At 39.1% G+C, this 17877-nt stretch overlaps 1 protein-coding gene across 1 annotated transcript; it reads left to right on the top strand.

Annotated features, from left to right (window-relative positions):
* Positions 1-9243: 9243 nt before the first annotated feature.
* LOC131885039 (compound eye opsin BCRH1-like) lies at positions 9244-15831 on the top strand (the record flags this gene model as incomplete). Its single annotated transcript, XM_059232965.1, is given in 7 exon segments — positions 9244-9404; positions 9477-9648; positions 13730-13902; positions 13967-14149; positions 14215-14426; positions 15396-15613; positions 15681-15831. Coding segments are annotated over 7 exon segments (1167 nt in total). The 5' UTR covers positions 9244-9313.
* Positions 15832-17877: the final 2046 nt, after the last annotated feature.

Here is a 17877-nt window from a genome sequence, read left to right as displayed (position 1 = left end):
GGATAGTGGGATGGCAAGATCGAGCCAAGAAGCCCAGAAACAAGGTAGGGGGAGCTCTTTGTGGTGCAAATTTTACTGATGATTTCCATCACCTACTCAGGCCTGTCAGTTGGTGGACTGACAGTCGTCATCATCAGCAGTTCAGCGACTACCGCTTCAAAGGCTGCTGGCTGACTTCTTTGACTGACTCGCTTCACCATCGAGGTCGACGTGGGTGGCCTCGCCAAGATTTGCCTTTTGAAAGCAGGATTAGAGTGAGACATGGACATGTAATAAATTTATCAAGTCTCTAGTCACCCGAACAACACCCTGGGGAAGGATGGAGTTGTTAACCACTTCTCAAAAAAAACTATTTCTAAGGCAGACCCGAAATCATGTTTTTACATATTACATTGTTTTTACATATTACATTGGTACAGAACGAGCACTACTGGACAAGCGGGGTCGGCATTGTCGAATCTAAAAGGTACCTCATTAGCTCGAATCAAAACCCCCGCCTGATGAAGCATCTTGTCTCCCTCACCGACTAACTTTGGCCAAAGACTCACTTGGGAATAAGTCCTTCTGGGTCAAACGCCGATTTCGGGGTGCTTCTTCGCCATGCTTCGTGCTATTTGTCAACAAGCCTCGCCACATTGAAGTAAATTGTGCAACCAAAGACATTTTGATTAATGTTCATGCGGTATTTATTGAGTCCAGTTCCACTTTTATAGTCTACCGACCGGCACGAGCCCGTTCGAGAAGTGCCATTGGCGGCCATTAGGAAAGACGAAAGAAAGGAATCATTAAATGTGACATTGACTCGCTTCGGTGTTATTCCTTCCTCGCCTTCGAATGATTTAGAGTCTCTTGTTTGAAATTCCAAGTGTAAATAGTTTCTCATGAACCCATAACTCGATTTTCGGACTGTCTAACAGTCGATTCGCATACCCTACTTCAACGCACTAACTCCTCTTTTTGGGGTTGCCGAAAGTCAGAAGGCAGTGCATTGTGCCTTCTTTCAAAGCAAAGGGAAAGGAACAAAGAAGATCACAGTCAGAGGCCCCAGGTTGATAAGGAAAGCGATACTTTGAACGTGAGACGAGGCAACACACCATTCCAAACCTGGCTGGAGATTTTGTTGGGGTGGCGATGGTGAGGTTGGGTAACCAAAAGCGGGGAAGTATTCCATTCAAATCAACTGCAGTCAGTCAACCCGGGTCAGAACGAATTTCAAGGTAGGTTTAGAAGAAAGTGGAAAACAAAACACAGAAGCAATGATAATTTGAATTATTCGCTTGGTCAAGTATTAATAACGTGGGAAATATATTCGCCTTTAAGATAAATATGGCCAATGGTGTCAAAACATTTTCTGAATTTTTACATCAAGTTGATTAATACTTTCGTCCAGGCAATCATACTTTCGCACTTAAAGACGGGCAAAACATACCAAACAATTGCATTATAGATATGAAAGACGAAATTTGCAATGGAATCGTACATATTTGAAACAGTAGGGAAAGGTACATCGTACTGTACCAATAAGAAAGAATGGAAGAAGGGTAGCATGATCATGTATTTGCAAAAAGATATAATTTTGTACACGAGTACAAGTTCCGTATTTTATTTTGCCTTACATAAATGAGGAGTTGGGTGAATAGTGTCAAGTGTTCCGTTAATGTTCCAACAACCTTGACATTCCAACGGGAATTGTTCAAGAAAGGTAATTGAAGAGAGCATCAAGTGGATCGAAGACTTTTACCATTGAAGTCGTCCACAGACATCAGATTGGATTTAAGCAATGAATATTTGAGACATTTCAATCAAAAAAAATAGTGATTCAAAGGCAAAAGAGCGACATGTTGTGGACAGGAATTAACTCACGAGACGGATCCAAATTTGGCGGACACCAAGACAAAAGTGAAAAAAGGAACATTGTTAATTACTAGGTTTTAGCACCCAAAATCATTTTACCATACGTATACGAATGCGTCATTAATATGAAATGGCAATAGGTCGGTCCCATATGACTCTACTTATCAAAACTCGACATGAGTCCTGAACACTGCCAACACCTACACATCTGATTGTGTCAAAATGAGTTAGGATGCCTTCAAGCAAATGGTGGATGACCATGTGCTACCATGGATCAAAGGACAGGAATGGGAGGCTAAGTATTGCTTTCAGCAAGACAGAACTCCAAGTCATCCGACGAAAATGGTTCAGCAATGATGCAAAGAAAGTCTCAAGGATTTTTAAGCCGAAAACTATTATCCATCTTGCTCGCTTCATCTGAAGGTGTCGGACTTTAGAATCTAGTTCCATCTGGAGAGGTTGATTGGAGCCATTAGTTGCAATAGCGACAGTGACCTAAATTGGCTATTCTTCGATCGCGCATGAAACGATTTGGAAATTCTTGCCACCTGCTGTACAGTTTTGAAATGCTTGAAAATTCTAAAATGTCCGTATTTTGAATAAAGTGAATAATTATGATTTTTCCACATCTCTAGAGGTCCGTGATATACCTCAATGTTTGACATAATGAAGTTCAGTGCTGCCAGGTGGCATATTTGCATGCCAAAAAGTGGACATCTGGCACACCCCTCTGGCATGCAAAGAGGCCAAAATTGGCATGTTGTTCTAATCTGTCATGTTTTCTGGTATATTCTGGAAGTCTAACATTAAGGCTTTTTAAAACTTGACAAATATGTTACAAAATGGACTATTCTCTTCTTATTGCCTTAACAATCTTGATGGATCTGCAATATTTTGAATTTGAAGAACGATTGGGGCTCTTGGAAACCGAAACAATAGAGATCCGACGGTTAAAGTGTGATCTCGCCACCATGTTTCGCTTTCGGCTCTTAGAGTGATCAGGATTGCTCCTGGGCTGAGCGCCAGGCTGGACCGGTTGAGGGGGGAGCCGGAGCCACAAATAAGGTCACTTAGGAGACTCACGCACTTGAGGAAACCATTGGTTCGGACGATGATTAGGACTTGGTGCCCAGCTTTTCAAGAAGAAGCTCGAATCTCTGGATGTTCCGAAGTACCTGAAGTACCGATTGTACTGGATATTAATCATGATTTCTGGTCCCTTGTTTCTCCTTTTCCCTGTTTTATCTTATTCAGCAATGCCAACTGTTCGTTTTCATTTTATTTAACATATGAAAAGACAAATACTCTTTATGCACCTTCGGGAGTGCTTGAGTTGTCCAAACAATCAACAAGAAATAAAACAAAATTTCCTTTAGATGCCTCTTTTTGCTATCTCCCTGTTTTTGTCTGTGGCAACTATCAAATTATAACAATTGTTCCCTAATATCTGCTAAATCTTCGGATTACGTTATTCTTTGTCTATAAAAAGGGTATTGTTACAAAGCATTTTTGGTTTTAGCAAGGTCTAGTTATGGCATTGACATTTTTTCCATGATTTATATATATGACATCTTTACTAGGAAATTCTGGCTATTTTGCCAGAAAGCCTTGCATTGCCTTACATGTCCACCCACCTAAGAAGCAGTGCGAGCAATACTCCAATCATACCCTCAAATGTTGTGTGGGAAGGTAATCTTTTAATTGGAGGAGACTTGGTGTATGTAGTGATCAGAGGACTTTCCTTGCTTGAGAGAGGTCGTTGGTTCCACTCTCGTCCCTAACCTTTCTCACAAAGGAGACTTGGGTTTGAACCAACAAAACCTAGGGAGAGGATTCTTGCCTTGTTCGTGCTGCCTCTTGGACTCCTCGTCTACACCAGCTCCATCAGCTGATCTGTCTATAAAAGTTCAAGGAAATTTGTTTTAAAAACGTTAATCTGTAAATACCTAGTTTATACTGTCCAAATGTTAATTTCTTGTTACGGCAGTTAGTAAATTTCAATTCAAGTCAAAAACATTATTTAGCGGTATTTACTCAATTGAAAATCAATCTTGAGTTGTAGACTGAATTTTCAGGAGCCTGAAGGATTTGAAGTTGCTCTCAAAATGCACTTTACACACTAAGCCTCTGCAGAGAATTGACCATAGAAGCTGAATTGGGACAAAGTGTTTTGACTTGATTGGTACCCCTAACTCTGAATTGCTATGGCCGGTCTACCAGGTACTAGGGCTCTCTAGTAAAAGAGTACCAGCATGAAAAGCGACCTTTGACGGGAGTAGCCTCCAAGATCCAAGAAACCGTCGGCGGCGGTGGCAGGAAAAGAGCCACCTAAAACTGCTACAGGCTCATTTGTAACAGACAACGGTTTCTTGCATCTTGAAGGCAGCACCCGTCTGAGGTCACTTTCATGCTCGTACTCCTCTTCTACAGAGCCATACCTGGTACTAGAGACTAAAGTATTTTAGTCACTACCTGATACAAGTTCGCTTAATACTTAAATCGGTACTTCCCCAAGAACTCCAGATCATTCAATGATTTAAACCCTAATGAGAAGCAATTCAAAACCATTTTCGACCACTTGGCAGAAAATGACAGAAATCATGAAAAAACTCCTTTTTTATATTTTGCAACAACAATCGATCTTGATTAGGTTTGCCACAAGGCTAATCTACTTTTAGTCAAAAATACTTTTGATAGTAATCAAAATTGTTTGTCTGATACATTCAAATATCAATCTGATGCGAATGACTAGATGTGCATTGATTTCCCCTACTATTTAAAGGTTATAGATAATACTTTTGCTCCAATCAAAAACTGTATCCCTTGTATGACAATATTTGCGGAATTGAACAAAATTGAGTTAGTTTTAGACGTATTTGCTTCGAAATTGTGCATGCTACTTAGCAAAGTCAATGCCATTATTTTTTTGGTCTATTGTTGTTGTTTTTCACAAGGTCAAGCATTTCAAGCACCGGTGGCCATTTTGGACCGCCTTCCACCATTATTTGCCATGTTTGCCATTTTCTAAGGTGTCATGGTAGAAAATGGCTGAAATTCCTTTGAAGTTGATTTTTGCCATACCCAGCGCCTCGCACAATTCATTTGTTTTTGGTCTTGACATGAAGAAAGAAAAGCTATAAAATTAAGAGGTTGCGTTCCTAGTGTTCTCCAGTTACGAAAAAACCAATCCAGCCCTTCAGACCCGTAAGAGCATATATTTACAAAAACCAACACAATTCTTATGCCCCAAAAAGTAAAATAAGTCTATTTTTTCATTTCCAAAAACAGAAAGCACAAAGGTCAAGGATCCAGTTTTTGATAGACTCGCTCTTTTCCATAAAAAGAACTTGGCTTCGGGTAAGAATCTTAGATGAAGAGTTAGCCATAGCTGGTTTTAAGTACCCATCGACCATTCCAATTACTGTGTGAGGCGAATGTGATTTTCACATTAGTCATTCTCTTTTGATATTTTCTAATAGTCCTGATCTGAACCATTGTGCCTGTCTAAGTTAGTTCAAAGACAACCATTGGCCTCTAATTGCGAAAAAAATACTTCTCAAACAAGAACCGTCCATCAGTCAATAGCAAAGAAGTCTTCGATAAAATGATTTCAAACAACTTTTGTTTTTCCTTAGCGTGTTTCGAAAGGTGAGCACAAGTAACAATTATGAAGTATAAAAAGAGTTTGTTCAAAAAAAGTTGCAGCCTTCAAAGAAAGTTGGATTTGATTCCAAGAAGAACTAAGGCTCTTAATTGTAAATGATCAAAATAAGGTGGATTTGAAAGTGATATTTTGAGCCATGAAGTGTCCTTTACATATGATCAAATGAAGAGAGTAGCAAAAAAGGTTCAGAAAAAGTTGTTTTGGCTCATTTTTGAATATAAGAACTCACCAATGTTTATTCTGGATGCAAAAAGTAAGGCATCAGGACTTAATGAAAACGGGTTAAATAGAAATCGGCACACCAAAAATAATAAATTGGCACACAATTACCAACACACGAAAAATAAAAAGAAGCACACCAAAACCTTAAAGTGGCACAACATAACTATTAAGTGGAACACACAAATAGGCACACAATAAACTGTTTGTAGCACACCAACTGGAGAAATTAGTACACCGAATTTAAAAAAGTACACACAAGGTGAAACAAATGGTACACCAAAAGAAAAAAATAGAAGAATCAAACAAAGCACACCAAAAACGGTTTTAAAGCACACCATGCATGCTAATGGCACCCAAAAAACAAAAAGCCACACCAAATAACAAAAAGGTACACCAAACAGTAGGGAGACACCCTAAAAATATAGTTAGAAATTAATGATTTATAGGCGCTTGGGTTGTTGGAGCACCCAGCAAGCAATATCAGGTGAAGTTCCAATGTGTTCCCTAACGAACCTGAAATTGAGTGCTCTCGAACAACTTAGTAAGGCATGGCCAGGATGGTGCAAAGGAAAAAATGTCGCGGATGGGGTAACCCATAGAGACCATCCATTGTACGGTTTTACCAGCCGAGTGGTCGGTCGTCCGACATCCAGTGTCTAGAAATCTATGGGTAACCCATGAGTAACGACATTAAAGGGCACAATGCTGTCTTTGCCAGGGTACTATTCCGACATTTAGGCAAGCCATCGGTACTAGTAAACAAAGTTATCTGCCAGGGTCAGTGATACTTCTGGAAATATGGACTGTGACCGAGCTTCCCGCGAAATCGGCTTGTTCTTCGTCCTAGCAACTCTGAGCCACTTTTCAAATTAAAGTAATAGAATAAGAAACGCGGATCTCGTCAATTAAATGTAGGTTAATTTTTCATTATTTTTTTATTATTTGCTTGTAAAGTAGTTCAATTCAAAGTTATTTTGTCAAAAGCTTATGTAGCAGACCAAGAGCAGGTCGAAAATTCGAATTTTATTTAATGTTTACTACATATCTTTAGACTTATCTATTGATTTCCCTAGGCATAATTTTGGGCTCAAACTCGGCCAAGTTCATTTCTCCAACAAGGTTCTGTTGTTGTATGAAGTGCTCACTTGGAAAAAAGTGAAAAGATTAGGAGAGAAGAAATTTTTACTTCCATGTGCAGTCCACATCTCTAGAAGTCAGTGCTTTAGTTCATTTTCTCCTGCAAAATTGGACAGTATTAAATAATTCAAAAAGAATCCTGGCTGGTTTTAAACTGTTCCAATTTCAATTCTTGTCAAACATAGCTACTTTCAAGACTGAAAGGTCAAATGCCTTTTTTGCACATTTTGACATTTCATTTACCTTGCCCAAATGGATATTCTGAATATAACACCACCTAACTCATTGTTCCTCCATATCTGCCTTGCTGATACAATGCCCAAAAATTTCCAACAAAAAAAAAACATGTGAAATATGTGCCAGTGATGCTTGCGTTGGGTCACACTGCATCAGAGGAACTTCGATTTTTTTTCACAGCATGACCAACGACCCGAAATAAGACTGCACATCAGAAAAGAGCCAATCAGAGCCTGAATATGTATCACTAGAAGGCTTGTTCCCGCGAAACCACGAAAGTGTAATCCGAATTGAAACTTTTAGATCACATTAAAGGAAACGGGCGTTGGTTTCATGGCATAGAATAAAGAAATAAAACATTGGTGATTTTTCTGGAGGGCACCTTTGGATGGTGGATTTGTCGCCTTCTGGCCACCATCGGCGTCATGGACAACCTCAAGGAGGCTTGAACCAAGCCTTGTATCAGAATGTATCAGACGTGAAAGGTCCGCTTGAATTGATTCAAATCAATTTCATGCTCAATTTCATCTACTAGGCACTCCAAGGGCATTAAGCTTGTTAAAAGGTTATGCACTCTCTAATGTAAATTCTGTTTTGAAAAATGTGATGAAATTAAAGGGTGCCTGAGATTCATCAAACACAGTAGATAAGAGTTGCCTCAAAAAAGGAACGTACAAAAGACAAGAATCACAGGATAACCGGATGCTAAAACAATATAAAAAAGACTCATTTTGATATTTTTCCTGTTGCAAAGCATTGTCCTTCATTTGATGTATCAATTTCTTTAAGTTTAAAGTTTGTCAGTCACCCTTTTCTAACATCAAAACGAAAAGAAGTGGAGTATTGAAAGAAGAAAATTGCGTGAAAACTAATCAATTTCTTCTGTAAGTTTTTTTTCCCGTTTCCTGTTCTAAACGTGAGATTCAAGTTGTGCCAAAATTGGCTACAATAAAACCGATGAAACTGTGTGTCATTACAAAATTGACAGAAGCTGGATATTCGATTCTACCCTTTTCTAAATTGCTCCTTCAAATAGGTGTACAAGATTCCCACAATAATTTATGTGAACTGACCAATCAGATGGAGCAAAACAAACCTAAAATATTTAAGGGTTGTAAAGTTCTTGAACACTCTAAAAGTTAGACTTGCCATAAGAGTAGGTCCTGTTCTCTGTTTAATGAGTCACAGATTGAAAATAGCTCTTCTGCCCCGGTCCACCTTGTCATAAGTTCACTAAGACTCAAAACCCCAGTCTTTAATGCAAGTAAATAGTTTGTAATGACTTAAGGACTACAAAATGATAAGCATATGCATAACTAGTTTGCTGTTGAAGTCAGGTCTGCGTACCAACACTGAACTTATTTGAATATGGATCAAATATTTGAAAACAAGAAAATATCTTAAAATTTCAATCAAATAAGCAAACAAACAAGGAAATGGCCAAATTGAGCACAAATCACCGAATGGAGAATTTCTGGGGTAAAAAGTCGGGGAATGAGTAAAAAAGCGTCAAAAAATTTGGACACAAATTGTTTTTCAGGAATGAACTGTTTGGACGTCATAAAATTACGTCTTAAAAAGTGCAGGGAGAAGCTAAAAATAAAAATCTTGCATGTGAAATACCAACCGTATATTACTCACTTTACTTTTAACACCTCTTGTGACCTTATAGACCTCATTATGTTACAAAACATTTTCTTTTGTTTATGAATGACAAAAGCATTCTTTGAAGGTGAAAAGACTGATGTTCGTTGGTTTGAATCTCAGCTTCCTGATTCCGACACTCCTGACACTCGACCCAATGCAAAACAGAAACTGAGCACAAAATATTTGCTAACAAACGGTTTCTGCTAGTCATCACATTAATTATTCAATATTGCTAAAAATAATTCTTTGTATATACAATACTGAAGGATTTATGGATTGATGATTTTTTCTCTTAAAAGCGAGTAACTGATGTCTACATACTCCGCAGTGTTATTGTAGTGCTAACTACCCCTTATCGATTACAGCCATAGTGATAGGAACGTGCCAGATGTGGTACCAGTTCGTTTCATAAGCTTGTCTCATTCATATTCACCACAATCAATGTACGCAGCATTATCAAGGCTTCTTCCTCCTTCTTTCCAAAATCCAATCCACCATTATTGGAGGAGCGATTCAGTCTGATTAATCACCTCTTGGAAACAAGGGGTCAAAATGCCGGACAATACCGTTAACGAAAGTATTCATTTCGCAGTCTGCAATTTTGTCTATTTGGATGACAACTACAATCTCCATTTCCCAGAGGGTGAGATTTATATGGCCTTTGTTCCTGACTTTGCTTATCGCATTAATATACCTTTAATCGATTGGTTTCCAGGAACAAAATTAGGCTATGATGCCCCAGCCGAGATTCGAGAACTATCGGATCCCCATTGGTTTACATTTCAACCCGTCCATCCGTTTATCCAACATATCATCGCTATCATTTACTTTCTTTTGTTCAGCGTGTGTGTGAGTGGAAACACAATGGTGATCGCAATTTTCCTAAGGTAAATAATGACAACAGTAAAACTTACCATGATATATTTTCTAATATTTAAAGAATTGGAAAAATGCATTTGAGTAGGAGCCCAAAACTTCGTGCGATTGCTGAAGTTAGACAGTGGCCGAAATTCAGCTTGACACATTGACTTTTACCAAGCTCACTTCATTCTTTGACTATGTCATTTTTATCACAAATCCCTAAACAGGTTGCTTCAAAAGAAATGAAACTACATGCCATCTGCTTCGCTGTGGTTTTATTAATCTGACAAAATTTGCCTAAAGCTCAAAGGAAGGCAAAAAAGGTCAAGTCATATTTTCAATAGAATTATATTTTACTTAAGATTCAATCATAGCTCAAAGTGTTCTGAATAAGACAACTGATTTTTTTTTTCAAAGGAGCAAAGCAAATGAAAAAATCTCCTATTTTGTACAACCTTCAGAAATACATCTCTTTAATTTTCAAAATCAAGTTGCTTTAGACGTGGGCAAAATATTAAGTAAAAGATTTGTTGAGCTGAAGATATTTTGCATTAATCACCAGCTGTGTTCTGTTATAAAATCACTCAAAATATTTTCATTGCAAATATATAGGGCATGGAGGCAATCAGGCATGGAGAGGAAAGCTCAACCAAACCTCAGTACTAGACGTTCGAGTAATGCGTTGCCTCCTAATCAGACTCATGCTGCTCACCAAGTGCTAAAGATCAGTTGATATGCTTGGAGATCAGTTCTCTGGTGTGTTTTCAACTCCACTGAGTTTAGGAGCAACAGGCCTTTGCTCTATTGATGAGTTTGTTAGGACTGGCAAGGCTTGTCAAGTTGAGCATTTAGATGATCTTGTAATCACAGATCAGGATGCTTTAGAGGCCATCAGGGACTTGAGACTCTCAAGCTCCCCTGGCCCTAATGGGGTGACATCTCAGTTTCTGATGAGATGCTCACAGGTTCTTGCTCCTGTTTTCTCATACTTGATGTGTTGCATCTTGGACTAGGGCAAGTTCCCCTCTTCTCTGAAGGTAGCTCATGTTGTTCCAATTTTCAAAGGGGGAGATAAGTCACTCCCCAGTAACTGTAGACCAATTTCTCTCACTTCGAATATTGCGAAGGTGTTTGAGAAGATCATGAAGTTCAAACTTGTTGAATTTCTTGATATCCATGAAGTCCTTCCTCCTTGCCAGCATGGGTTCCAAGCACATTTTAGCATGGTTACCCAACTGATTGCGCATATAGAGCAGGTTATTGAGGGACTGGAAAGCCATGAATCAATCAATGTAGTTTATCTTGACTTTGCCAAGGCCTTTGACAAGGTAGATCATGGTCTTTTAGTTAACAGGCTCCATGAGATTGGGATCCAAGGCAAGGTTCTCAATTGGCTAAGAAATTTCATTTATGTTAGGAAACAATTAGTTAAGGTTGAGGGATCCCTTAGTGACATACATGATATCAAGTCGGGCGTCCCTCAGGGCTCCATTTTCAGTCCTCTCCTTTTCATCATCTTTATTGCTCTGCTTCAGAAGCTTGGTAGTAGTAATGTCAGTATCTCTTCTTATGCTGATGATACAAAATTGGTATTTGGTAGAGAACCAGTGGCCAGAACTCTGGTTGTCTGTTAGAGGTCCTAGACCAAATCTACTCCTGGGTTGCTGCTAGTAACATGGCACTGAATGGAATGAAATTCCGCCCAATGACCTTTGGGTTGACGCCATTACACACACCTTTATTAGATGATGAAGATAAGGACATTGAGCAGGTCTAATCCATGATGAATTTAGGTGTAGTCCTCCAAGATAATGGAAAGTTTGATGAGCATATCCAGTTGAAAGTTGGTAAATCTTTTCAAACATGTGGTTGGATATATCGCACGTTTAAGTCCAGAGATAGAATCATGATGCTAACTCTGTTCAAGGTCAATTGTTCAGCCGCATCTTGAATATGCCTCTCCCATTTGGGTTCCAATTAGTTCAGCAGGTTTGCAAAAGCTTGAGCAGGTCCAAAGATGTTTTATCAAGAACATTGAGAATATAAGAGAGCTCTCGTACTGGGAGAGGTTAGAAAAGTTGGGATTGTACAGTATTAAGAGAAGGTACGAAAGGTATCTGATATTGTACATTTTCAAAAGCATTTATGAGCTTTGTCCCAACCGAGGATTTAGGGTCAATTGTAGTGACTGTAGGGGCTTAATGTGCGTTTTTAGAGCACCTTCAAGCCCTCAAGAATGCAGGCTAGTTAAAACAATGAAGTCCAACGCTCTTCTTTCTCGGGCTCCTTCATTGTTCAATTTGCTTCCCTCAAATATTCGTAGGGCTTATGTAGGCATTGATCCAGTTGCAGGATTTAAGTCCGACTTGGACAAGTTTTTGACTAAAACTCCTGATCAACCTTATATTTAAGGATTAGCCAGATCAGCCAACCCCAATTCGTTGGTCGATCAAATAATATATATTTATAAAAGTCAAGTAAAATGATTAATCATCTCGTCTTGAACTGCTCGGATTCCAATCCCGGTAGCGGTAAGGAAGTCCGCAAAAAAAGAAGTCTTCCTTCTTAATCAAGTACCCGATTAAGAGTCAATGTAACCCTCAAACGTCTTCTAGCGGGGTTTCAAAAAGTTTTCCTCTCCAGTCCTGCTGGACTCCATGAATAGGGTTACTTTAGTAGCCTAACGCACTTAACCTTTTGTGCTTTGCCCCCCAGCACGACTTAGGGTAAAAATAAAATCTGCTATAATGATCCAGTAGGAAAGAATGTTTGTGAAAACTTTGTGTAGTACTGTTCTTTTGTATTTTAGCTGACCGCCATTTTTTTTGCTCTTTAATATTTTACTTATGATTCTGTTTGAAAAAGTGAGGAGTGAAAAATATCTCTTTTTGCGTTTTCTGTTGCATTTTCATGAAAATGGAGTCAATTTTGATTATATTTGTGAACAGCCCCAATGACCTCATTCTAGGATTACCATCCAATATACTGTTACTGCTTGGCCAAACGAGTGGTCGTTCATTCGATATCCACTAAGGTCTAGATAGCCTTGATTAGGATCAAGCTAGTGGATGCCTTTGAAACTGTACAATTCCACACATTGACTTAGTACCTTAGAATACTGTCAGACCTGTGGCGATTAGTTTTGAAATATGTATGGTCAATTGCAAATGCATTGAATTCAAATGGTTATATTCTAGCCATCTGTCTGTATCATCAGTTTTGCTTTGTTCTTGCTCCCTCAATTTAATTTGCAATTTGGCTTGTGAAGTGAAGGATTTTGAAAGGAATAAAAGCTTTGGAGCACGAGTAGAGACAGAGCTTCTTGTACCTAAGTCGCATCGTGATCCAAAGAAAATTTCAATAGTGGGACAAACTGCGCTAGATTTGTTTTATAAAATATAATTGCTCAATAAAGTTGGTTTAATGACCTAAATCAAAAATCAACTAATTGATCATATCTTCCCCATTAGATTGCATTGCTCAAAAATGAGCCAAAGATCAAGTTCGGAGGAACTATAATCTGTTTTCTTAGATCTATATAAAAAATGGCCAAAAATATGGTCAGAAAAACTAAGCATGTCCTCATGATTCGAACCGGAAAAAAATACATTTTCATTTGCCAAAATGTTTTTAATTTCATATACATATACAGTTACTCCGTCCGACCTCGGATCCATTTGATATAATTACAATTATTTGGAAACGTAATTGATGGCTCTTAACTATACTTCCATATTCAAGTACACGTCTAGGTCTGAAAACTGTACAATCCCAACGTTTCTTGCTTTACGAGAGTTCTCCTATTCTTGCCTGGTTCCTAGTAAAAAATCTTTGGACCTGCTTAACCTTTCCCAAATCTGCTGAACTAACTGGAGCTAAAGTGGGGGAAATGTATTCAAGTATGACTGATCGATTAAATTGTACAGAGCAAATGGTCCACAAATTTTTATCAATTTCGAATAACAAATCGATTCATACTCTTTTTGCGTTTCACTTTGGCTATTGCGTCCAAACCATCACTTTGGAAAGTTCATGTCCATTGAAGAAGACCTACTCGTCAAATAAGCAAGACGAAAATCAAAATCGAACGGTTTTTGTTGTTTTCAGGCCTGCCGCGCGAAGAAAGCCTTCAAGTTTCCTGGTGGCCTCGTTAGCCTTTTCTGATATAATCATGATCATCACACAAGCTCCCCCTCTCTTCCTGGGAGCCTTATTTTCTAAATATTGGCCTTTCGGGAAGACCTGGTGTCAAATCTATGCTTTTGCTGGAGGCGTTGCGGGTATTATTTGTGTCATTATATTTGGACATTGCGACTAGTTTTAAGACGCTAGCAATATTTCCAGGTTGCACCTCCATTTGGCTAGTGATCTTCATTGGCTATGACCTTTACATGCATTTATCCAAAAGGGCACAGAAACAACGCGGAGTGACCGGCAAACAAGCGTGTTCCATGGTGATCTTCTCATTTTTGTATTCGGCTGCAACTAATTGCCCTCCTTTCTTTGGCTGGGGTGCCTTCAAACCAGGTTAAATTCATCAATGAATAACTGTGTAAGACTCAAAATTGCATTTACTGTTCCTTATTTTGCAGAGGGCATGTTAATCTCTTGTTCATTTGACTACCTCACCCGAACCCCATCCAATCGCGCCTTCGTCGTGTATTTGACATTTTTCGACTTCTTTCTACCCTTCATGCCGCTGATGTATCTGTATTTCAAGATCTGTCTCGAGGTTTTGGGATATTATCACAAGCAAAACAAGGTCATGAACACGTTGGGAATGCCCAAACATGTTGTGAAGAGGGTAAGCCATAATTTACTATGTCTCATATCGGTATATTTATCGCTACAAATGGGGGGACATTGCAATGGCATATGTTACATATATTTTTTGTTTGGTTTGGTTTTTGACGGGCTTTTCTAACCGCTGCAGGGAGTTTTAATCCACAGTTCTGATAAATGGAAGGTTATAATTCTTCTATTTATTGCCTTTTAATCCTCATATGATAATTGGCCGACCAACGAATTTGAGTTGGCAGACCCAGCTAGTCCTTGAATGTAGGGTTGATCTGGAATGCTATCTAAAAATTGGTCCAAGTCTGACTTGAAAGATGCTATCGGATCAACAAGGCTTACGTATTCCCTACGAATATTAGAGGGAAGCAAATTGAACAATGAAGGAGCCCGAGAAAGAAGAGCGTTGGACTTCATTGTTTTAACTAGCCTGCATTCTCGAGGGCTTGAAAGTGCTCTCAAAAACCACATAAAACCTCTAAGGTCACTAGAATTGACACTAAATCCTGGGTTGGGACAAATCTCATGGATGCTTTTGAAGACGTACAGTATCACATGCATTTCATACCTTCTTTGAACACTCCCCAGCTCTTTCATTCCTGTGATGTTCCTAAAGAAACATCTTTTGGCTTGTTCGACCTTTTGTAAACCTGCTGAACTTATTGGAGCCCAAATGGGTGAAGCCAATGACACTCTTTTTACCTGTACCGAGGAAAATAATGAAAGAACTGAAACCCTTCAAAAGCCATTCTTTAATGCAGTATACTATTTAAAGAGAACTACTATTTATATTTAACAACAGCTCTTAGTGAGATCTGATAGGAAATATCAAAAATAAAGTTTGAAAAATCTGCAAATGAAATGCATTTTTTGCCATTTTGGTGCATATTTATATAATTTTTGTATATTTTATGTGCATGATTGAGGGATTTTTTTCACATTTCTCCAACCTCTAATTGTCACTATCATTTTTTCTCAGCTTACCAAGTACCCCATGAGTGAGGTCCATATCTCTCGTCTATGCTTTACGGTGGTCTTTGTTTGGCTATTGGCGTGGACTCCTTACACAGTTGTCACTCTGGTTGGACAGTTTGGGAATCAGAGACTCATTACACCCTTGGTCTCCCAATTTCCTGCTCTCTTTGCCAAGACAGCCTCTTGCTTGAATCCCTTGCTCTACACAGCTTGCCATCCCAAGTAAAAATATTCTTGAAGCTATCCATTTGAATAGACTAATGAAGTACTTTTTCATTTCACGTTACAGTTTCAGTAAAAAGAAAATTCAAAAGGAGCGTGAAGAAGAACCTTATGAATATGATGGTGTGTCTGGCCATCAAGAGATTCCTTATGATCCCGAGGGTACTGCAAGTGTTCAAGCTTGATCAACAACAATTCAGGAGGACAAACATCAAGCTAAATGATTTCCCGTCAAAAATTATTCAGTTCAGCAGACGCTGGAATTGAAATTTCGTACGTTGTTTCACAGAAACACATAACATTTTGGAAGCATAACTGCATTTATAGATCCTTCGGATAGAAAGATGAGATATTATTGTTTTATAAACTAAACCGAAAAGCATGTTCAATAAATATTGGAAGACCGTTTTAAATGACAATTAATCTAAATTTTATAAATCGGCTATCTGTCTTTTAACGTGACAGATCTGGAGGGACATTGGTAACTGGAAACGATTGCATGAAGTGAAAGAAAAATGAAGCAATGTTAAATTGAATACATGCACTTAAATGGCTCTCAAGATCTTTTGTGAAGGTGTGCGGCGTAATGAGTGGGAGGTGGGAGTGGAAATGGGGAACAGTTATAAGATTCGACTTTGCCGAAAGCAACCTTCACACGACCTTCGATTGACAACTGGGCCTGCTGACCCTTTCAGTCATTTTAAAAGGTCCTTTAGCAAAACCTCCATGATCCACATTAGCGGTTCACTGGCGGCAATCCATCACAAGGGTTCTATTTTTTTTGCTTCACTGAACGCAAGATTTCATTGCTAATTAATGCAACAAAACATTTTTTCATCAATTCAAAGCTTGAACAATAAATCGGGATGAAAAACAGAATTGAAAAAACCAATACACGGAACCTACCAATTGTACAATAATTCATTTTTCAATAGGCACCTTTAAGCTACAGCTGACTGATGACGTCATCTTAAAAAGGAAAGGTAAACAAATCTCCTGGGCGGTCACTTTTCCAGCGCTACTAAGACTATTGAAAACATTTAGCATTCATTCCTCCAAAATTTCAGTGAACAATGTCGCCTAAGCCAGTTAGTCATTACTGTTTAGTGGTTTTGGGCCATCATGATCAAAACTCCAAAGAATAATCCACAATGGAATCTATGGATTGAAGCTGTTCTGCCATTTCACTCAACATTCAAGAGTTCTGGAAGGATGCATGAATCGCATCCACGGGAGTCTCTTACAATCAGTGGACTCGGGCAAATTTTATTCAGAGGCCATTGCAGTGGCCAACTTTTCTTAAAGATGATGTTCACCCACCCTTTTAGACGTCCGCTTTTCCGGATTGGCCGAGGATAGGGATCTCCTTCCCAAATTCCAATTTGATTTCCAGAGCAGCCGCTCTACCACCTCGGAAGTTACTCTCCTCTATGAAATTGTCCAATCTTTGTGGATCTCTCCACAAGCACCATCAACCCAACTTTCCTCCACTAAACATCTCAAATCATCAATAGTCAATGCTAGGGCCAGGATCGAAAACATTTCCACTATACTTCCCATCAAGAATCTTCCCTCTCTAATAGTTCTTCAACTCTTCCGGACCTACATCAACCCAATTTTCCTCTACTGCCTTCCGCCCAATCCTCCCTCAAATCCGCCGATGCCACTGGCGGCTGGCCAGGTTAGTGTCCCAGTGTTGGAAACCTGACCTTTCCAGAGGTGATGTCCGGACACAAGTTGTCCTTCTCGGTCAAGGACGTACTAACACCCTACTGTCCTTGGCCTGACATCACTTCGGAATATTGGCGGTCACGCACGTTTTTCCGGCTCCGGTCCGAATGTCATCAACCGCGGGAGCTGAAACAGGATCTGTTCAATCTGACCCACCCAATCTTCTGCAGTAATCAAGATTTTCATCGTTTGTCTATACCCAACTGTTTATGTACTGGCTGTGACTCTCCTCTTCACTTTTTTTATGTAGACTAAGCTCGAAGTATGGAACCCTCCTAGCAAGGGATATTGGCCGTATAGAGAAAGTGCAAAGAAGAATCCCCAAGTGGCACAATTCTTATCCGGACAGAATATCTTCACTCTCTTCAAACATTAAAAGAAAGTGCAAAGAAGAATCCCCAAGTGGCACAATTCTTATCCGGACAGAATATCTTCACTCTCTTCAAACATTAAAAGAAAGACGTATTTTCTTCGACTTCCCTCTTATGTTGAAGGTGTGCTTCTGACTGTTAACAATATCACTTCTTTGGGAT

Source organism: Tigriopus californicus, chromosome 8 (assembly GCF_007210705.1).
Source record: "Tigriopus californicus strain San Diego chromosome 8, Tcal_SD_v2.1, whole genome shotgun sequence".
Taxonomy (NCBI): Eukaryota; Metazoa; Arthropoda; class Copepoda; order Harpacticoida; family Harpacticidae; genus Tigriopus; species Tigriopus californicus.
The sequence above is the reverse complement of the archived record's forward strand: the minus strand, read 5'-3'. Positions and strand labels throughout refer to the sequence as shown.